Source organism: Trichoplax adhaerens, genomic scaffold (genome assembly GCF_000150275.1).
Source record: "Trichoplax adhaerens TRIADscaffold_1 genomic scaffold, whole genome shotgun sequence".
NCBI classification, from domain to species: domain Eukaryota; kingdom Metazoa; phylum Placozoa; class Uniplacotomia; order Trichoplacea; family Trichoplacidae; genus Trichoplax; species Trichoplax adhaerens.
The window spans coordinates 6,307,830-6,331,349 of NW_002060943.1; the positions used below are offsets into that span (position 1 = coordinate 6,307,830).

The 23,520-nt window shown below is 33.1% G+C and overlaps 3 protein-coding genes across 3 annotated transcripts; 2 read left to right on the forward strand and 1 right to left on the reverse strand.

The window, feature by feature from the left end:
• Positions 1 to 6,354: 6,354 nt before the first annotated feature.
• On the forward strand, positions 6,355 to 6,669 carry TRIADDRAFT_17843 (uncharacterized protein; the record flags this gene model as incomplete). Its single annotated transcript, XM_002107922.1, has 1 exon — positions 6,355 to 6,669. A coding segment is annotated over one exon (315 nt), but the record flags the coding sequence as incomplete, so codon positions are not given.
• Positions 6,670 to 9,859: 3,190 nt separating this feature from the next.
• Positions 9,860 to 12,626, forward strand: TRIADDRAFT_51985 (uncharacterized protein; the record flags this gene model as incomplete). Its single annotated transcript, XM_002107923.1, has 5 exons — positions 9,860 to 9,978; positions 10,442 to 11,957; positions 12,035 to 12,230; positions 12,320 to 12,395; positions 12,476 to 12,626. 5 exons carry the CDS (start codon positions 9,860 to 9,862, stop codon positions 12,624 to 12,626), a joined length of 2,058 nt encoding a protein of 685 aa, XP_002107959.1.
• Positions 12,627 to 13,591: 965 nt separating this feature from the next.
• On the reverse strand, positions 13,592 to 22,092 carry TRIADDRAFT_51986 (uncharacterized protein; the record flags this gene model as incomplete). Its single annotated transcript, XM_002108699.1, has 32 exons — positions 13,592 to 13,628; positions 13,700 to 13,769; positions 13,860 to 13,961; positions 14,048 to 14,108; positions 14,184 to 14,387; positions 14,825 to 14,884; positions 14,964 to 15,071; positions 15,144 to 15,233; positions 15,356 to 15,440; positions 15,515 to 15,590; positions 15,676 to 15,780; positions 15,845 to 15,929; positions 16,025 to 16,133; positions 16,223 to 16,352; positions 16,430 to 16,483; positions 16,582 to 16,639; positions 16,714 to 16,772; positions 16,856 to 17,134; positions 17,256 to 17,455; positions 17,825 to 17,943; positions 18,029 to 18,174; positions 18,289 to 18,440; positions 18,566 to 18,650; positions 18,733 to 18,799; positions 19,422 to 19,478; positions 19,547 to 19,589; positions 19,696 to 19,838; positions 19,915 to 20,120; positions 20,217 to 20,288; positions 20,805 to 20,880; positions 21,360 to 21,445; positions 21,855 to 22,092. The coding sequence occupies 32 exons, from the start codon at positions 22,090 to 22,092 to the stop codon at positions 13,592 to 13,594; spliced, it is 3,462 nt and encodes a 1,153-aa protein (XP_002108735.1).
• Positions 22,093 to 23,520: the final 1,428 nt, after the last annotated feature.

Consider the following 23,520-nt stretch of genomic DNA (forward strand, 5'->3'; position numbering starts at 1 on the left):
CCAAAGCGGGTAATTGGATAATAATGAAATCTAAGCAAGAAAACTTAATTTTCTACAAAATATTCAGTACTACAGTGATAGTGTTAGAATGATATTATCCTGCTCGATCTCATTCTAATATTAATAATTTATTCTATTTGTAGTGACGAATAAAATTAGATGTAGTCAGTGTGTTATTAAAGAGAAGAAATTGAAAGCTATTGAAGATTCTAGGCCTCCACCAGTTATTGCTAATATTTTAGAAAAGCGAACAACGATGTTTGACATGAAATCATTGAGGTAAGGGCTTAATTTTCTATCTATGTTTATCGTCGAATGGTAATCTCATATTAGGTTTTAATCATATCGGATTAAACATCATCATCACTTCCATTATTTAGTCCAGAGAAAAAATCAAGCAAGCAGAAAAGTTGTAAATCGTCGCAGTTACATAATAGCCGTAGCAAACACCGGCCACTGGCTGCAAAGTTTTATGGTCCAAGCTTATTAAATTAAAATTTTGCAATCTAAATGTATTTATTTGCCAACACTTTATTATTGAATCTGCCTGCCTCTGATGTATGCTTTGCAAAATACTATCGTTGCTTTTGACTAAGAAAAAAATTTTCAATTTTATATAGACGGATGCTATTGTTTGTCATCTTTAAAAGGTTTTACTTTTAACAGAAATGACCATTCAGTAGTTGCCTATAACTACAAATTTATAATTATTTTAATTAGGTAAAATTAAGTGATGTTCAATAAGCGAATTTTAAAGAAGATATTAAAATAATAAGACAATTTATTTGATTTATTCTTGCCGTTATTGACAAATTGCTCGTGATATAAATTAAATACGTGGTATATTTCTATTTCTAATCATAATGAGGGGTTAGGAAATATGAGATGTGAAGTCGAAATATTGGATAACAAATCCGTATTTTAGTGCAGAATCTCGATAATCTTTCCAGTGATTTACTTTACAAACTATAATAACGATTTTAATGATGATTACTGCTACGATCACTGGATACTAGGAGGCCAAGGGTTCTCACAGGAAATAGAAATACCCTTTTTATCATAGAAGTAGGGACCATAATTGCTCCAAAACACTAATATAACTTCAACTGCCTGTATAGTCACAATTCCTCCTGGCATTCGCCAACAACTCGTTTTATAATCTACTCGCAATGCACCATAAGGTAATCTGCTACATCTAAAACTGTACAGTACTATACAACATTATTAATACAGTATACTGTAGATAGTGTTAAGTTACATCAGGTAACTATCAGAATATAGCAGTACGATTAGAAATACTTATCAATTACTGGTTACGAAAGCAACAAATCCCTTCCCAAGAAACTATTAGTGATGGTAAAATGGCTGAAGAAGTATTAGCCCTGTTAGAACTCTAAGCCAAGATATCGAATCTTATCCCACATAAGCTAGCTGTTGCTGTCTCTAAATTCCACATGTAGCATCCACAATGTTGGGGTAGTTTCATAGTATGTATATTGTTTTACAATATCAAAGTGTTGTACAAAAGAAAATCGTGGCATTAAACCTCTTAAAAAACTGAAAAATCAACTGAAGATGCAACCAAACCATCTAAAAACTGTCGAAATACGATTGGATAGTGCGAAATTATTAGTCACTCTTAAACTCTATTCAACTATAACTGCTTGTTGCTTTCAAAATTTGGTTATATCATAGCTTGGCTCTATTCTTTCTTATACAAAAGGGGCTATAAAGGTGGATGTACAACGAGAATAGACTTTTTGTTTCTGGATGTAGTTATTCTATTCCTCATTATTCAATGAGTTCTTGCATTTCTAGCCACACTTGGCCGAAAGGATAGCAGGCGTCCATATAAATAAAGAATCCTCCGAGAAGAGAACCTATCAGCTTGAAGATTCCTCTAGACGACGTGTTGTAATGTAAATAAATCTAGCGCTAATCCACTTCCCTTCTTCTCACTAGAAAGTGCTTAGGCGGCATATTTTCAGGTGCCAACGCATCAGTTTGGAAAAAACATTTTATCGACAGTTTCCGGTCCATTACCTTTTGATACATAATCATCAACGTTGCCAACGTCTCTCGCTATTTCTAACGCTGTGTTTTTTCGAGTCTTATTTTTCTATTGAAACAGACTTAGTGTTCTACTAGGATGAAATTATGATAATTTAGGAGTCATTCAATTAGATCATTTGGTGGATAACATGTTACGAATACAATATTTTAAAAGAAATTTGATTATCAATAATAACATTGTTCTATTCTTATGCAAAAGTGCCAACTCATCATTTTTCTGTTGAATTAGCCATACATCGAGTTTAATTAACGTTTTGTCAATCCTATTAATGCCATCACTGACATTCTTCAGCTTGAATTTTACGATCATCAACTATACTTCTGCGTTAGAGTGATCGTGTTGATAATTATATCACTTCGTCATACTATCGGCTGGAAACGTTGTATACGATAGTTTAAATAATCGATTGATTGAATAACCAATTCGATCATTTTAATAACTCCCACACCTATTTTGACGTCAGGCAAAGCAAACAATTTTGGTCTATAACTATTTCTAATCCAGCAATTGATTAGGCGGTGGACATTCTGTGATCGCATTCGTTGACGGTGGTGAAATCAAAAGGATTGATTTCGATAAGGAAAATTCCCACAAGATACAGTAAGATCGATAAAAATGAAATGATACCTTAATAAGGAGATTAGTCAACATCTCTGACGATAGCTAGTCTTAAAAGATACAAATCTTTCTTTGTGTAAAATAATCTATTCAAGGAGAAATTTATAGCTTATCATGCTTCCGTGATAACCTACTATTTTAGATGTATTACTTTCGCTAACTATTTTGACTACTGACTAAGTAAAGGCCTTGTCATGCTTTCATGTAGAACATAAGATAGCCTGTAAGAATCATGGAGAAATCAAGCCACAATGCAGAAGAAATTCAACCTCGTCCATACCAATGCGAATTGTTGGACACTGCCTTAAAAAGTAATACGATAGTTTGCTTAAGTACTGGCAGTGGTAAAACTTTTATTGCTGTCATGCTGATAAAAAGGTTACAACATGAAATATCGGTCATGCCGTTGGAGCAAGGAGGAAAGAAAACATTTTTCTTGGTCAATACAGGTAAAGCAGAAGCTTCTTTTATTTCTATAGAGATTAGATAAATCGACGATTGCTACCTCCTCGCACCATTAAGTTAAGGTTTATAGAATTCAACTCTTAAATCATATTTATTATAAAAATGCAGCCATACGGTACTCTAAAGTAGAGTTACCGTAATCTAATTCTATCAATTAGATTGTCCTCGAATATATCCATTTTCACGTTAAATGACTGTAAGATGGATATTTGCTTCGCCATTGACGATACTTAGAATTGTAGACTGTTTCTCATTCTATCCAATCAAAACTAAAAATTCACATTTCTAACTTAGGCGGCAGTTGTAACAAGCAATATCAAGTCCATATTTTTTGCCTAGTACGCAAAAATTAAATCTATGATGAATTTAATATGTTTATTGACTCACTAACGGCTAAAAAATTTCTTTAAGTCATGAACTAAAGCTTGAAATGATTGCACGATACAGGATTTAGATAATCTAAACTATATCGAAATTTTTTAAATATTGCACAAATCTTGTAAGATAAAATGGAAGTTGTAGATAAATGACTCTTTCACTCACTTACGATGACTAATAAGAATCAACAGCCTATCTGTCATCAATTTCGAATTAAATCTAAAATATCAATCTAAAATCAACTAGAAGATGTTTGCTTTAGAGCAATAGCAATATAAGGTCTTAATATACTTTCCTACAATTCCATCCGTTAAGATAGCCACCTGATATTGTAGAATATTTTAAACATTAATTTAGCTGTATCCAATACTTGTCAATTGAAAGACAATCTTTCAATACTTACTGGCGGTTAATATAAAAGGTGCACTTTCTTTGTAGCCGATACTTTCCTATATCATAATTAGCATGATCATCTTGATTACCTAAGTAAATAAGTAGTCAGACATAATTCGGTATTGATTAAAAGATGCAAATCTAATCTCCCCTAATTTATTGTTCAGAAGGTATCAGTAGGATTAGATGTTACTGAATAAAGATGTAAACAATCGCTAAGTATAATGACGGTTAAAACATGAAAATTTTAACGCAATCCAATAGTTATGATCAGTTTGAGGTGGTACATACTCAAAGAACGGCAATTTAATTCAATTCAATAGTTAAATATGGGATGATTAGATACTCTGAAATACGGATTTTAAATCTAATTTAATAGTATCGATAAATATGGTATGATTAGCTACTCCGAAATAATAGAGTTTAAATCGAATTCAATAGTTATACATGGTTAGATATCGTACTCTGAAAAATAGAATTTAAATCTAATTTAATAGTTATAGATGATTGGATATATTATAAAAATAGAAATCTGAATCTAATTCAGGAGATAAATACGATATGATAAGGTACTCCGAAACAAGGGAATTTAATCGCATTTAACAGTTATAGATGATTAGATATATCATAAAATAAGGGAAATTTCAAGCTATAGTCTGACACGAGACATAAAAATGAAATCTAAACCCGATTCAATAGCTACAGTTGATTCGATGCAGCAATAAGGTGAAAGTTTAAAATCTAATCTAATTCAACAGTAGAGGTCAATGGCCTCAGCAAAAAATAAAAATTTAACTCCATTCAATACAGTACTGTAGTTGGAAACGATTATGTACATACTGTAAAGAAAGAAAACTCAACACTTTTTTATGATTATATATGATTATATACTGTAAAACACGAAAATTGAACTCAAGCAAATCCATTATTAGGCAGGAATAACATTACATATTGCAAATATAAAAATAGAACACAATTAAATACTTACCGTAGTAACCAAGCGTAATTAGACGGGATAAAATTAGAACGAGCTTAATTAATAATAAGCTTATACTATATATCGTATATAAATATAATTTAATATCTCAAAAATATGAAGATTTAGCTAATTAAATTACTTATTAGATATGAATCATATGATTAGATAGCGCAGAAATGAAAATGCAATTTAATGTCTAATAGCCTGATAGAATTAGATACTGAACTACTGAAGATGTTTTAAGTTGGGATATCTTTAGTATGCATAACAGCTATATTACATTTCTCTCGATAATATCGAATAAGAAATTTCTCTCTCCTCTTCAATAAACACTGATAGAAATTTGATAGAAAAAAGCGTAATAGTGTTCTGAGCCAGGACAATTCCAGCCCAGGGTGAAAAACGCAAATAAAAATTTGTATTCAGTTTACATTAGTCATCACAACCAGCAACTGAAATTATCTTAATACTCTAGAATTAAAAGTAGTAAGATTAAAAAGCAATTGATTTATACTTAACATTTTACTAATCATAAAATAAGGTTAAAGTGATTGTCATCCAGTCATTAGTTTCAATAATAAACTTAGTTACGTATTAGTAGAAAGGACTGTATTTACTATTCTCCCATTTCTGTGTACAAGTATAGTAGACAACCCATTTTAAGTAGATTTTATCACTGCTATCAAGTGCAATCTTAAACTGGAGCTATCTATCAACAAGAATACAGGGCAGTGCACTAAGGAGTAGTTTACTGATTATTTTGAGAGCATAACTGCCACTGCTATATGGTTTCCTGTCCAACTGGAAACTATCTGCTCATTGGAATGCAGTGCATCAAGATGTAAACTATGATTAATGCGGTATTAAGATCGTCTGATCTACTATCGTGTACACACGAAAGTGCTTATTTTTGTTGACTATCTGATCTATTCTTATATTGTTTTGATTGGAAAATAACCATTATCTCTCATGACTACAAATTGATATTTTAGCATGATGGAAGAGTCCCCAATACCTTTAATGCACAATACTAGTCGAAAATATGTATAAAAACTATAAAATCACCCATTCATATTTTATAATCATTAATTTATTTGCTAAAACGGCAGCATTATCGTTAATATCAACTAGATAGGAAAGAGCATAAACTGAATATTCTAGAAAAGGAAATATTGACGGACATTAATAAATTATAGTATGAGTCAGCAATTAAAGTTGCTCAGACAGCTAACAAATTTTACTAAGTGTAAGCGAACAAAACCATAATTTCATTCAAAATTATTCTATTAGTATACTGACCTCATATTAACACATTACTGTTGTTGTTTTTCTATGGGCATACCCAGTTGCATTGGTGAGACAGCAAAGTAAGGTATTAGAGAAACATACCAATTTAAAAATTGGCAACTATGCTGGCGAAGATGGCGTGGATTTATGGAAACAGCCAAAATGGAAGGAGGAACTGGAATCTCATCAAGTTCTGGTCATGACAGCAGCTATCTTACTGCAAATTTTACAACATGGCTACATTAAAGTCAGTCATATTAATTTGCTAATATTCGATGAGTGCCATCAAGCTGTAGGTAGGCATGTTTATGCCCAGATTATGCGAGATTATGTCCATACTGAAGATGCAATAAGGCGTCCAATCATATTTGGCCTTACAGCATCAGTAATTCATGGGAAATGCAAGGAAAGTCAAATTGAGCTCAAGATTAAGCAATTAGAATCATTAATGTTGAGTCGCGTAGCTACCACAACATTTCAACAAAATTTATCTAAATATAGTACAAAACCTCAAGAGGATTTAGTCTTTTTTCGTCAATCTGATGTAGATAAATTTGGCTTAAAGTCAAAATTAAGCTATTTATTGGACGATGTTACCATCCACAAAGAATATTGGAGTAAAAGCCGTGATGAAGAATACCTACATGACTATAATAGGCTTCAATTGCACACTCGAATTATAGAAAGTGCTCACAAAGATTGTATTTCAGTATACGAAGAGCTAGGTGAGTTTGGTTTGCATATTATGATCAAATCTCTTATTACCCAGTTTGAAGGTCTAAAAGTTGGTATCAATCGATATGAAATTAAGATATTACAGCTAATCTTGAGAAATTTAAAGCAAATTCAAGAGAATGTTATAGATGTCGATGGTAGTAATTGGAAATCTGTCTATTCTCATCCCAAGATATTTTTACTTTTAAACGTCTTGCAAAAGTATCAAGCCAATCTAAAGGATAATATCAAGGAATTTTGCGGTATAATTTTCGTTGAAAAACGTTGCATAGCTACGGTTTTAAGCCAGATATTGAATACCTTAGCGGATTTAATGCCTTCAACGTGGTCATTATTTAAATGCGGTTTTGTAATTGGCCATGGTACAAAAGTAAGCTCTAATCAAGTCATGACCAATATGACGAATCGGCAGCAGGCTTGTAACATTAATAAATTTCGCCAGCATCAGATTAATTTATTAATAGCAACTAATGTTATTGAAGAGGGTATCGACATTCCTAAATGTAACATCGTTATTCGTTTTAACGAAATTAAAACATTTAGCTCGTATATGCAATCTAAAGGTAGAGCCCGAGCTAAATTGTCTCATTTTATTATCATGATTGACGAAAAGGATAAGAAAATGAAATTAAATCAAATACAATATTGGTCTAAGCTTGAACAGTATTTGCAACAACACTGCCATAACAGGGAAGCTGCCAAAGAAATGATTGATTTTCTATCCAATTTAGAATTCGAGTTATCACCACCTTTCGAAATTAAATCTACTGGGGCTAAGCTAACCGTGCATAATTGTATTCAGCTTTTAAATTGGTTAGTTCAGTATTTAAAGTGGTGCTAATGAAGTGATTAGATATATCTAGCGGTTTAATTGTTACTGTAAGGATAAACTCTCCTGTTATAGAAAGATAAATTATTTCTTACACTACCACTGCTAATATCTGTAAGAATTAAAATATCATTTTTAATAACTAATATTTTCCTGATTGCTTTCATCAAGGTATTGCAGCTCACTACCAAGAGACATATACACGCCAGCATCACCGCTTGTGAAATTTGATGAGTTAGGGCTTGAGAGCTATAGAGCAACTATTACGATGCCTAGTTGCTCACCTCTAACTAGTAGTATTTCGGTGAGAATAAGAGATTTTAAGATATACGTACTGTTATTGTATATAGTAGAATTTATCCTCGGTTATCCAGTTAATCAATATTTGAGGTACTATCTTACTCGTCATCGTTAATTATAGCATGGCTAATAATGATGTTTTAATTTTCTCAATAAACATTAAGATACCTATGTCTCATATCATCATTAGTGTTAGCATAGCATGTAGTCGCCATTTAAACTGCTAAAGGAAATAAACTTCAAAGCATATGATTTCTAGATCAATTATAGCTTGGCGTTTTTAATCTACTAAACTTTGAACCATCAGTATTCCGTGCTATCATCAACTCTAGCCGTATAGATGTCTCTTAGTCTGTTAAAGGAATTTAGCTTTAAAATATGCGTTTTCTCGGTGGATTACAACACAACCAATTTTTTTCTCCTAAGAGAAATCGAAATTTGAAACACTTCTATTCCATATCCTCCTCAGCTATATTATAGTGTATTATTGTTTGCAGTCTTGCCAAAACCTCAACCACAATAGTCATTACATTCAATATCATCATTACCTGTCTTATAAAATCATGTTTAAATATTCTATCGTTGTAGTATTATTCCGATAGCATTTTGCTAACTCGTGTCCATCATTTCTCTTGACTGTTAGGGGCCATATATGAAAAATAAGAAAGCTGCCAAAATGGAAACGGCTTTCATCGTATGCAAAGAATTATATAAAATTGGGCAATTTAATGATCATCTTATTCCTGCAAATTATCTCGTAGCAGAGGTATCAAAAGATGATGAAGATATCAATAACGAAAATGAAGACTCTAAAGTCAATATTCTTGAGTATGAACGCCACGTAAGTATAAGTAGATATTGCACTCTTCCTGCTAGATTTTCTTTCCAATCTATTCATGAAAGTGTACTTGGGATATATAAATAGCTGCCAGAAATTTTACAAAATTGCCATCCTCAAGAAAATGAAGCGGTTTCTCTATACCTTTTTTCGCTCCATCCTTCTTATGAAGTATACGATAAAAGACAATTTGGTATCATCACGTCAAAGCTATTGCCTCAGGTTCGTCTAAATGATTTGTTACAATAATATTTACTTAAAAATTATTACCTAAAGTTCTCAAGACCTTTAAATATTGATCGCAGCTTGAAATACTATGAAACTTTTTAAGATGTACTGTAGAGTTAGCCAATTCAATGGATTATTTACTCTCTATCTCTCAATAAAAAATATATCGCACATAATGATTTGATGCAATTTATGGCTTGTTTACATATCAAAACTACGTACACCGACTATGCTAGCTACCTGAACAAATCTTAAGACACATAAAATAATTGAAATTTATTATTTAGCCTTCTATTTCATCCATCAGGCCTAGAAATCGAAATTTGACATTAGTGTGAAAATGGATAATTTGAATTTTAACTGTGATAAATTGACTATCAAAGTAAATGATGATTGCTATATTGTATATCAACCACCTCAGAATCTACCGGAAGATAGCATATAGTGTAATTATAAATCCTTAGAGCTGTTCTTAAAGCATTTTCCTTAATTAATGGTTCATTCTAGATATATAAAATTCAATTTTAGCCATGTAAGAAATTTAGATCAGGGAAATCATCTTCTAGATTGTTATCTATAAAAATAAAAATGATCGCAATTTTTAATTCATTTCAGCTGCCGTCCTTTTCTCTTTATACACCATATGGCGAGACGAAGATATCGATAAGACTTTGTTCTTCGACGAAGTATATTAATCACCAAGACATGCTCAAAATCCATCGATTCAATCGTACTATGGCAAAGTCTGTCTTTGCTTTCCATAATGACTCCCTTCAATTCGAAGCTAGCAACAGTTATTCTGGATATTTAGTGGTACCGATTAGGAGCGAAACCAGCCCAATTGAGGATCGATGGTAAGTGTTGCTGAAGTTAGAGAATAATTTAACCCCTTGTTTTCTATTTAAGCTATTCGTTTTTATAATACCATGCCAATAAAAGATCTAATGCACCTATTAGCAAATTTAGCTTTTAATTAATTTTACTCTAACTGTAAGTAAAAACGATGATATACGCGTGTAAGCTGTAATGATAGAGAAAATATACCATATCTTATATCATGCTTCGAGGAATTATACTTAGTTCCTTCTATGGCAAACTAGATTACTAGGGTATATCGAATTTATTTTTCTAAAATTCTAATAAATGTCTAGTTTAGTTTGTAACATCGAACCTAGTGCATAGTTGCTTAAAATATGGTAGAAATTCCTAGTTAAATAAGACTGGTAATCGTTGTCCGGACTCTGTCTAAGTACGTCAATTAATCAACTCGCAAATAGTTATTTTTTCGCTTAAATTGGCATTATTTTTTGCGCTTAGGGAAGGAGATATTGACTACGACTTTCTCAGCAGAATCGCAAGTTATAACAAAACTTTTATCCCAATCGATCTTGGGAATTTAGATATACTAAATGATGCGATTATAACTCGAAATTACGGAAATAATCCAAGTTACTACGAAGTAGCTCAAATTTGTAGACATCGTACACCTGTTGATAACTTGTGGGGAGAATCTAACCTGAATTTCATAACATATTATCAAGAAAAATATGGTATCATGATCAAAAATACAACACAACCTTTACTTCGGCCTAAATATTTATCTAAAAAGCGTAACATGTTACGGTCTAATTCAGGGCAAAAGTCTCAATTTTCTGTAAAATCTTGCAATAAGAGTCAAACGCAATCTGTGGCAGATACTATAACTCATCATTCGAAGGGCAAATCGAAGGTTATCGAATTGATTCCAGAACTTTGTAAAAGGTCTATTTTTCCGGCTTCAGTTTGGAAAAGCTTAGCTTGTATTCGATCTATTTTATGGCGTATGGAAAGTATGCTTTCGGTAAAGGAATTTGAGAATAAAATGCAAGAGTCGTGGATAGTCGGTTCGTCACGAAACGAAAGACAGTTACAAAACAATTCCCTAACCATGACTATATTGAAGGCATTAACATTAGCCAGGGCAAATGATGATTTTAACCTAGAAACATTGGAATTCCTGGGTGACTCTTACTTAAAATATGCAGTCTCCATCTCCTTCTTCCTGTCCTATTCTAAATTTCACGAAGGCCAACTCAGCTCACTTAAATCGAAAATTGTCAGTAACGAAAATTTATATCAAATTGGTATAAAAATGGGTTTACCAGGTTATATTATAGGCCATAATGTGGATCAAAACGATATATGGGTTCCTCCGGGATTTTCCATTGCCAAAAAAAGCGATAGCATTGGACTGGAGGAGCAACTATCAACTCTCAATCTTAGTATGACCTCCCGAGTGCATCCAACCCAGAAATTAAAAAATAAATGCATCGCCGATGTTATGGAAGCTTTATTAGGTGGAATTCTTTTAGAACTTGGAGAGAATTCTGCCAATAACTTTATCACGAATAATTTGGGTATCAAAGTTGGCAGGCTATCTCATAATATTGCGAAACTCGATGATGATGCAAGAAAGGAAATCAGCAAAATCTATAACGCACATAACCTAAAAGATTTAGAAGCAGTACTTGGATATAGTTTCAAAGATCGAAAACTATTAATTAGTGCTCTAACTCATGCAACTTACAACCATAATCGAATAGCTGAAGGTGTTGAATGCTATCAAAGGTTGGAATTTTTAGGCGATGCAATTTTACAGTATATTGTAGTGCGACATTGCTATCATGCGAATAACAACTACAAGCCTGCAGATCTACACGATTTTGTAGAGGCATCATTACAGAATGAAAGTCTTGCAGTTATGACTATGGTTTATGGCATTCATAAATATTTCTTTTACAATTCACCATCCTTATTTAGCCAAATTAATCAACTTCTACAGATCGTCGATACGGTTAGTCTAAAAGCTTGTAATACTAGTAATACCTAGTCATTGGCTATTGTGAAGGTTAAACTCTTGTTTTTATTTAGAATGAAGAGTGTGAACAAAGATTATCTACAGAAGAGAAAGCTTTGGTCTATTCCAACAGTTTAAAAGACGGCGTAATGATTCCTAAACCATTAGGAGACCTGTTTGAATCTTTAATTGGAGCTATTTTTATTGATTGTGGGCGATCTATAGAGGTAGTCAATGACCTAGTGCTGAGACTTCTTCAACCGCAACATGGTAAATTTAAATTATAGATAGTCGATGGATTGTAATGGATCGAGAGTGTGCCGGTATTTATTAGTTCCATCTTTATGATTTTATCACAGCTATATTTGCACAGGGTGTTCCAAAATCTCCAATTCGAATACTCCATGAGAAATTTCCATCTGGCCTGCTTTTTAAGTAAATAGATTTTATTTAAAATGACATTAAGTTTAGCTAGGCTATGATGTACTAAGCTTAGATTTCTTTTTACGGATTAGGAAAGAGAAAACTGAGGATAATTCCTTGAGAAAGTTATCATTGCAAGTGCCAGACGGGAGTTACTTTACCGCAACCGGTATAAATTACAAGCATTGCAAGAAAGTATTATGTATGATGGCATTGAGATGTTATGATGAAAACAGCAATTAGAAATTAGAGTATTTTAGGGTTTAAGTAAGTCACGTATGACGCGGAATAGAAATCATTGTGTAAAATGTTTAATTTGATACCTGTATGAACGAAGATGGCTATATGTGTAGACGTTAATAAAAAAGACTTTTCAGTTTTTACTCCATGCAATTAATTATAGATTATAATGCTAAACTGATTGTAGTTATTGAATATTTTTATATATATTATCTGTGGTGTAAGAGTATATTTCACATTTGGGTATGAGGGTATTCAAACCATGCATTTATATGGGAAATTAGGATTAACATTAAATAACTAGTTAATATTTGGGCTACTTCTTTCTTCATGTAATGAATCTTTTACTGTTCGGGACAACAGTCGTGATGCCGTATCAGTAACATATAACTTAATCAATTTTCATTACTTAATTTCAACATGTCCACCTAGTCAACAATCACGAAAACATTCACAGTAGAATATTTAATTCATGATCCTTGCCAAACACGAACTGGAACCAGATTAAAGGGTTAAGTAATGGTACAAGAAATATGTTTCATAACAACATTAAAAATCATTTTATTAAAAGACTGATTTCAAGTTGTTGCCTGTTAACAAATCGTAAGATCTCAATATGACCAGCTATGATATAAGATTAAACCGATTCAAAGCTAAAGTGTGTCACGTCGATGAAAATCTCACAACTTTGACAACATGTAATTTCTAGCATTTTATATTTAAAAGGTATCGTAGTTTCTTAAGCAAAAATAAATCGTTTTTTCTTACATGACTTCAGAGTAGAATCAGATGGTATATACAGTACTCTATAAAACTGCAAGAAACTAACAGCGTAAGGATCCATTTAAAGAAATTGCTAACATTTACAAAGCATAACTGACTTCGGGATAAATTAACGGAGAAGAAGCGAACTACATACAAATTAAAATATATTGAGTATATTGTAATGTCTTTACTGGCAAAGTAAGCTATTGGCGTACATTCCATTTTCTCGGTTTCGGAAGTCTATTCAAATAAGCCCAAATGCGAACAGTGAGCAAAGCAAAATTAAATTAATGGGAGTAGCTACTACTTACGGTTGTTCTGGAGAATATAGATAGACTACATCTGTCGATTCATTTGACGTTTGCTCCTTTATTGGTTGTTCTAAATTAAGATTTACCATATTAGAGTACTTACGAAATAGGGAATAATTATAACGATACTACAGTTTTGATGTCAATAGTAAATTCATACCTTTATTGTACAATCTCAATGGAATTTTAGTAGGCATAGGGGATTTATTGGTTGCCATTGACGAAGACATTACTGTTCCGAAACTTACTTGAGAAACTTGTCCTAAGAGAGGATAATTTAATCAATTAAATTTTGTGGATTGATGTCAACGGCAGGATTAAATAACGCCTAACGATATATTAACTAACCGCATGGTGTACTAATTGCTCTTTCATTTTCTTTCGGTATGTCTACAGCATCGCTTGAATACTAATGATAATATTACGAGTTAACGTAAAAAATATGATGTAAAGTCCATCACACAATACTGTAGTCGTTCGTTACCTCTTGTGAACGTCGAGAAGTAACAGGTGTTTTTTGTAATTGATCCGAATTTGTATTATTCATTCTATTAATACATCTGACTCTAGCCGGAGTAAGAGCAGGCGTATTGAAACTATTATTATGCCGTCGGGCGCTTAATCGTGGGGTAGCATTTATGCTAGTATTTGGATGGTTAGTACGTTCGGGTGTTGATATGGAAGTATTCTGATAACAAATAATAAATTTAAAAATTTTTAATCGTAACGAGAAACTTCATTTGAAGACTGCTTAAATTGATGAAATATATCACTTTTTGATCCTGAAGTACAAAAGACTCTGAAAGTCTTGTATGACTTCGTCTCCGTTCTTTCTCTTCTCTTTCAAATCTGTTCAAGTCGTATGTTAATTCTTCGGCAAGTTGCTTATCGGCTACCAATATTTCTAGAGCAGACATTATAGTTTACATTTAATCTCATACAGTGAATATATTGTATTTTACGTGAAAATATTGTTACCGTTGAGTTCATTACGATAATCTTTGGTCAGTTCTTTCAAGTATAGCATCATGTCTCTCAATAACGGGGATCGAATAGTTTCAAGCTAGCATTAATAAAAGACTCGTAAGTACTTTAAAATAATATTATCTGTACAGTATTAACTACCTGTTTTTTGACGGCTACAATGATAGGTACAATATTCTCGATCGTGTTTTTTCTTGTAACCTTTAATGTCCCAAATTAGAGCGATGAGTTAGAATAAAACTTATAGATACTACGGTTAACAATTACTGGTCTGGCATACTTGTGTTAAAATCTTAGACTTTGCAGTAGCGATTGCAGCGCCAGCTAAATCGCCTTCATCAAGGAGATCATTAACATCATTGTTTTTCATAGACGATAGTTTAATTTCCTGAACAAACATTGCTAAGTTATATAATGATTAAGTTAATAATAATGAAACAATATAATCGCTCTAACATACCTTGCTTCTCAGAATAGTAAATGTATCCTTCAGGACATTAAATGTCATTTCATTCAATTGCATTGTTTCATCAACAAAAGCACCTAGAACCTGTAGCATCATAAGTTGCTTTTAACACCACTACAATACGATATACGAATGCTTATTATAAAATCGTGCATGCAAGTTTATTTAATTCTAACGTCGATAATGTTGTAATTGTTGATATGAACCTCTTGGCAAATTTTCGCATTTAGATGAAATTTTTGTTCATCAGGCATATGGCTTAACAAAAATTCATAAATTCGTTGTCTTCGACTATAGTTGAATAGTGAACACACATACAATATCATTACATTCTAAGTCAGGCATTTACGAGGGTATGAAATTACCTTCTTTGAGTACCATTGTCGCCTTTAATGGAGAATAACTTTCTTTCACGCTCTCTATACTGTATTCTATTGTAATCTAGGGAATGCAGGTCGAAGGTTAGTGATTGGTGTTGTACATGATTACATTTTTGATATAGATCTTGCTGATTGTAATTATTAACCTGGATGAGATGCACAGTCATTGAGGCTAAAGATACATTCGATGAAGTTATTCATAAATATCGAAGGATTCCTCGACAATATTAAATTTGATAGGCAAAATTCAGCTAAAGAATGAAAATATTATCAGTAGCAAGCTAAATAAGCCTTATTGCAAACACTTAAAATTACCAATATTTCTGACATCAGAGTCATGATCAACGAGTGCCACAACAATGCAATAGAATGTATTTCCACGCAATTTCAAGAAATCTTCCTATAAAAAATTGATAGAAATTCACTCGAATAAGATAGACTTTTACAAGTATGACAAAACTGATAATGTCAGCGGAATAGCTAGTGAAAATGAACCTGTAACAATCGAGTAACTAGAGTAAGTGTCTGCTTTCTTATTAACGATTCTGAATCCCTCAGACACGCAAGAATGTTCAATACATAGGCATCAATTAGAGTTGCATATCTAAAAGAAACAAAAACTTCTGCTTAGAGGGCATTTTTAATAGTCTGACCTCGCTTTAGTAATATTTTCTAGTTTATAATTTATAGTACCGTTTGCAAAGATCGCACATCACCACGATAATGTTGTTTCGTAACGCTCCGTCCTTTGAAGAATCCAGGCACTGAGCTAGCGTAGAAACGCAATTCTTTGCCAATTCTTCATTTTGTAAACACAATTTACCTGCAGAATGATGAATCATTATAGACACTGGTTCAAGATTTTACTCGAATCTGAAATTATCATCATCGTAGACGTACCAAGGGTTATAACGGCATGTGCTCGAAGACAATGCGGTACTGAAAATGAATTATCTACATGCAATATACAATTAAATGTGATAATGATATAAATTAATTTTTGATACATAGTATTGTAGTAAAGAAACGAATTACTATATTATAACATTAACCTTGAACAATCTTCTGCAACACAGAAAAGATGGCACTAGGAACGGAGTCAGGTATAACCTACATATGAAGGTATAAATAAATTCTTAGTTTATGAGGTTACAATAATCTTACATTGTCAGGTAGCGGCTTACCATAGAGATTTCTCCAATTAAAAAGATTCGATTAATAGCATTATCCAGAGCCGATGCCTCTAGAAATGTTAGTAATTTTTAAAGATAAGGAAGAGAGATACTAAATGCAATATCAATATTAGGATATTTCAATGCTACTTACCTAAGGATCTAGTTTCAGAAATGCGACATATATGTTTACAGCACTCTTGCATAATGGCTTTACTCCATTGCTTAATTTCAATCTTAGAAATTCCCATTTCGGATTCGCTAAACTTATGGATTACTGTTATTCCAGCTGATATTAAATTAGGAGTCCAACGGCATTTTTGTAGTTCTCGCTGTAATTTGCTATATACAAGTTGATATTTTTCCACGGGTAGACGGTTAGCAACGTTGCTAATCGTTTGCAACACATAGCAATGCAAAATATCGTCCCTACCTGTAAACATTAAAATGTGTTAGCAAGTAAACTCTTTTTGTGGATATATCAAATCCAATTAAAGGATCATTGGAAATGCAGCATGAGTACGTAAATTTCAACTGGCTAAAGTAACACTAACCAAAAAAGTCATCATTATCTAGCCAAAAATCAGCAACCAAGGTTGGATTAAAGCTGGTGATATACGATGCTGTCACTGAAATTAACCACCAAGAAGTTTGTTTGAATTCGTCAAAATCTTGACGGAATAACCGATTAACATCATTTGCAGATATTTTGCCTCCAATGCACCATTGACTGCAAGCTCTCTCAAAGTAAAATCTATTAGGAAATGAAAGAGAAAATTATTAACATATGCATTTTATATTCAATTTTACGTAAGCTATTAATAGGCAAAGGTAAAGTGGCACTTGCTTTGCTTCTGCATTATCATGATTTGCTATCAATGATAAAAGTTGCCAGCCTAGTTGAGATTCTTCAGGATCTAGTCTAACGATTTTATTCCACGTAAGATCATAGAGTACTTGTAAACATTTTTCTTGAATGCTACTTTCACGATCGCAAACAAGCGGTAAAATGCCATCCAGCCATAATCTATACAGTATTAAAACATTTTCTAATCAGTTTTATTACAGAATTCGAAATACTATTTTAATATTGACAACGACGAGTACAATACGTGTATACTACCTTCTGTAAATTTCATTGCCAAGGCATCTTTCGAGAAGACACGTCGATGATAACATCGCTTGTTTACGCACTGAGACAGATACATCTCGGCAACGATCGCAGATGGTGGAAAAATCCTGCTTGCAATTACAAATAAATCCGTGATGTGTTAATATTCTTAATGAACAGATTTGATAGACTCGGAGTAACTACGAATTCTATTACCTCTGACCGCATTGATTGTAAATCAAGGCTCAATAAACTTTCCAGCGCTTGAATAGCACATTTACGCACTCCTGGCTTCTCATCACCCATTCGCCGTTTGACAACGTCTAGCAAATTTACTTTAGATGTTGGACCTCCAAATCGAGCTACAATTAATGAATTCAATTTTTACTGCCTTTAGTACCATATCGAAATACACGATGTAATATCGTATATTAATAACATCGTTCATAAACCGGTAATAAAGGCTTAACTTGTACCTGTTGTTCGTTCCGTTACTTCGTGGCTTTCATCCACAATTTTAGTGACAACGGTAATTTTACTAACCGCTGCTTCACATATAGCTTCTGAAACAACTCGACACTCTAAACGCGCACAAGCAGCAACAGCAGATAAAGCTTTGGAACGAACTCTTTCATTGAAGTAAAAAGTTAGAAAATATAAATTGTTAATGATCAGAGGCAGTAGTATATTCGAATGGAAATGCATCATAAATAATATAATTGCAATTATAAATAATTCTTTATTTACACTTACGATGACGCTTTGTCAAGACAGCGGGATATTATTATTCGTAATAATGAACTTGCGGTAAAATCTTGCGGGTTGTCTTGTAGTCCGTCTGAAATATAACGATTTAGCATGATAAAATGGTATCTAGCTGTAGACAGCCGTGGATATGTTATAGTCTACTATGATCTTACCAACAATAACTGCGAACCGCTCCAGCATACACTGTATCAAATCTAAACCAAAGATGCGGTTCGACACCTGAGATTGAAGCAAAAGTTCGATGAACGTTAGAATATGTAACTATTAGTGGCGATAGAAAGGTAGGTCACTTGCCTTATGATTTCTACAATATTTTTCTAACCATGCAAGAATTCGAATAAACGTTGCATTACAAAGCTTTCCTATGATACGAACGATCGATGGAGTAATTTTTTGTCTGTATTCTGCCTTGTCATGGACTTTCACGCATAAATGTTGAACGAAAATATATACACTGTCTTCAGTGCCTTCATTAGCCTCGTTGATTAAATTACTATGGGTAAAAATAAAGAGTTGTGAAGTATAAGTTACGGTGCTAATGGAACTTGTATAAAGTACAGATTTGAAATTATCGTAGAATAGAATTAATCAGCACGTCTAAAAGTAATCAAAAGTAATACCAAATGTAGTCAGTTGTATTTTCTTGGATAATTAATAATTCCTTTGGTATGGCAGATTGTCCTGACATGGCTGCTTTCTTGAGAGTAGTGTCTTCCCTCAAAAGTAAGTTAGGCAAAAGAGACTTCAAGATCTAAACACGATCATGAAATTATAGGATTAGTGTAACAATTGCATCAATCATCATTTAAGATTGTCGATAACTTATTTTGGAATGAGTTACCTTATTTATATTTTCTTTGGGATCTCCATGTTGGGGCAAAATTAATCTACTTAAGGCCTACAATTTGCAAGTAGATGTGTGTTATCTAGGCATTTTTCACTAATTCCGATAATGGCAGACTTTACCTTAAAAATGAGATTTGTAACAGTTTCTGTATGTGGAGAACTGCTTTATTAAAACAGATAAAATAGTCAAATCGTCAGGCAGGACTTTGATAAACTATGAAAGCGTGATGTAATTGATAGGTACAGAAATAGTCATCGTTTCAGCTTACTTGTGCAGTATCCAGTCGAACGTTTTAGACATATTACGGTCAGGCAATCGAGTAAGTTCAATTAGTGAATGTAGAGTACCATTAAAGCATTCTTGAAAATCCTTAAGGGAGACATTAGTTCCAGCTAATGCTTTATCAATGGTCTAGTAATAGTAAATAACAATAAGAGATTGAGATATTACTACAATCTAGGCGAAAAATAGGCCTTTAATTTTTAACCTGCAACAAAGCAATCATTAGGTCTTGTGAAGAGTAAGAAAAGTGCACTACGGCGTCAGACTGAGCGTATTCTACATCTTGGCTATTGCTGTCCGTATCCATCAAATCATCATTGCCATCACTAAAGTCTTCATCAATTTTACGCTTTCTGCTTCCTTTAACTCGAGATTTCTTCTTAGATTTCTTAGCTGTTAGGTTTTTAAGGCCTGTAAGGTAATAATAATTCTATAAGAATAAATTGTGTACATTCTATGCCTTTATGACGTAGCAACAATAAATATTGCAATCAGTAATTTTATTACCGGGCCAGTATTTGAGCAAATTCATCGCACTTTGTATAAGAGCAGGTTGAAATACTTTGTAAGCTCTACTACCTATAAATATAGGGTATTATTTACTTGTTAAAAATATTCATCCATAGTAATTTAATAATCACTAACTGTCAGGTTGGTAAAGATAATTGATAATCTCTTGTAATTGTTGTACTGCCCTAAGCTACGAGATTATTGAATAAATCTCTTACAACTCGTAGTAAAATAGGGCATGTAAGGAATAAACTATAACGCTAAAGCAAGCTGTATGAGATTATAATATATTAATAATTATAATAGTAGGCTTGTGAATGTTGATGGTAACGTACCTAATCAAACTAGATTTAGCCATTATTAACAACGAAACGGCTAATAGTAAATTACTTTGCTAAGTAGGTACAAGTAACGCCAGCTTACAGTAAGTGTACTCATTCCATCTCTATCAATACGTTGTAGCATAAACTATCGAGCAAGGCATGCTATCAAGAAATGACTAAAAATATACATGTAGTCTACCTATTAATTACATTGCGTGTCTATTTACGACGATCAACAGTGGTATCTCCATAATGTACTTACCATGAACATTAATCAATGCAGAATAGATATTTGCTGCTAGCACGGCGGCCAAATTGTTCATGTTCTCAATATTTGTCTATAATTTATAAGACAGCCACTTTTAGAAGTTGATGATAAAATTATAGTAGATTTTTTCAATGATGATAACTCTTTGACGTCAAATCAACAGTGTCCGTATTTTCTTTAAGTGGAAGATATGCCGGCTTGTGTAAAGGAATCATAGCGTAGTATCGGCATGTGAAATACGTATATACGCGTACTATAGTGTTATACAGTGCGCATATTTCTAGCGACGACGTCAGCTACCAGTACAAGTTACAATTCAGATAAGTCATAATCTATTTCAGTAATGCACATTAGTCAATAAATATCGCATAACTGAAAAGTATGTGATATCATTTTTTTCGCTGTGATACTCGTCCTTTCATTTACGAACAGAGTACCGCAATGACGATGGAAATTGAAATATCCATTCAATAACAATATCATCAAGCCAGCTGAATCATAGAAGGTGATAGCAGCATTAGTGAAGACAAATATGATAATCAACTTTACCTTGGAATGGAATCTGATGATGGTAGAAAGAAAAGTCAACAGGACTTTAACGGATATTCCACTATTTTTCAACACTATCCAGAAGTCTGTTTCATGTAGTCAGAGGACAAAATATTACAAATATTGAATTTAGTTTGAAGATGAAATAAAGAAGCTTTCTATGGTTTTTACGTATATTCTCGACGTATACAAGTAAGATAATATATATATATCTATAAGTATACTGTATATTTAGTAGGCCAGTCAGGCAGTATATATTAGTTCTCATTTCTCAAATAACGATAGCATTTGTAGAACGATTTAATTATTATCATCAATAAAAGTGTTGATTTAGTGATTGAAAATCTGCGCCTAGACGTATCAATATTATCATTGGTGCAAAGGACACAACATGAAGCAGCTTCCTCATGATGGCTTAATACTACTTATCATGTAAGCTTGGAAACTCTATTTTACACTATGCAGCGGTAAATACTCTCAGGCATGTTAACCTACCTATTCGTTCTTTTTGTCTGTCTTGATCATCGTTAATCCAACGATGGCAGCACTGAAGAAAATTCAACATAGCATTGAGATATGGCTTGACGTCTTGGATTGAAATTTCAGATTCGTCTCCATCCTCTTCGTAGAAGCCAGCTTGCCAAATCCTCTCTACCATTTCAGTAGTCATAAGAGAAAAAGGTAATTCCGCTAGGCATTCTTCTGTTTGAGAAACGAGTTCGTTTTCTGACATGATGCAATCTAAAGATACATATATTATTATAGTATTCGAGAAATATATTGTGTTGGTAATATTGCTGAAGGAATGATGATGACATCATTATTCCCATATTTCAGTAAGATGTGTATCAACAATCCTATTTATGGTTATTAGAAAAGTGGTAAAAGAGATTGGAGTTACTACTTATCTGGTTTATCATTTGTTCTAGGAGAGTACAACGACTCTGACAAAAAATAACTTTGGATGTACTAGATTAAAGTATTAAACTAACAATTTTAACTTTTACAATATGAAGTTCTAGGTGATGGTGTAGTATATTTGGATGTGATTTACTGTTACTGTACTAACTCGTTCAAGCTCACGCTAGAGCTGTCAATAAGCTGTTTCCATTTTAATTTTAGCATCATTTTTGAACAGATTTGGCGTTCATGATTCTGTACAGTAGGTCTGTTGACTTGACTACTATCATACCATCACAAGCAACAACATTATGTGCTATAGCAAATTCGTTCTGTGATAGGCGTGTAAGTACTCGTACAGTAGTATACAAGTTTTATGATCAACAACAAATTGATGTCAATGGATGAAATTGCTTGGTAAGTCATGTGGTAATGAAGAAAAATTAGTATCCAAGCGGCATCGGAAACGGTAGCAATTGTAATTGGATCGTATTTTCTATTTCGATTGCCACCAAGTCACTATTTGCAATTTGATCACGCTGTAAGACATAAGATCAATGGCTTGGATGGTCAAGTCTTGGTGATGATCGTATTCGGTATTTTCTTGTGTGGCAAATCACTGTCTGCAACGTTATCATGCCGTCGTAGGATCAGCATGAATCCCTGAACGGTTTTTTAAGGTAGAATAGATTTTATTTAACTTGGGACAGAATCTGACGAGAGTATTACTGTAGGTTAGGGTTGGTTGCAGTTTGCGAGTATTCAAACTACTTTCTCTACTGTCAATCGTATTGGCTTGACTTCCAGTTGCTACAGGGTACTAAATTGGCTTACTACAAGATCGATTGCAGGAAAGAAATGGAATTTGTCTAATGCTGGTAAATAATCAAGTCGATAGCCATTCTTCGTTACTGCCTAGACTTGGTCAAGTCCAAGTTTTCCTCTAGAAGGTCATATGCAATCAGCTAGTACTGACTTAGCTCTGTCTATATTATCCACTCTTACTACAGTGAATGAAGCAGTTTGATCCATTGAAGATGAAGGATAAATAAACCTCCTTCAGCCCATCTTGAAAATCATGACAACAGATTGATGTATCTCTTTGCCGTGGTCGTATACCTGTTATTCTAAGTTGATCCAAAGGGAATCTTGATTGGTAATTTCTTTGGTCAATTCTTTTCTTGTATTACTCTTTAAAGAGATGGCTGTATCCGAGATCAATGGAAGTAAAAGAGCTAAGGAAAGTGCTGAGAATGGCGGC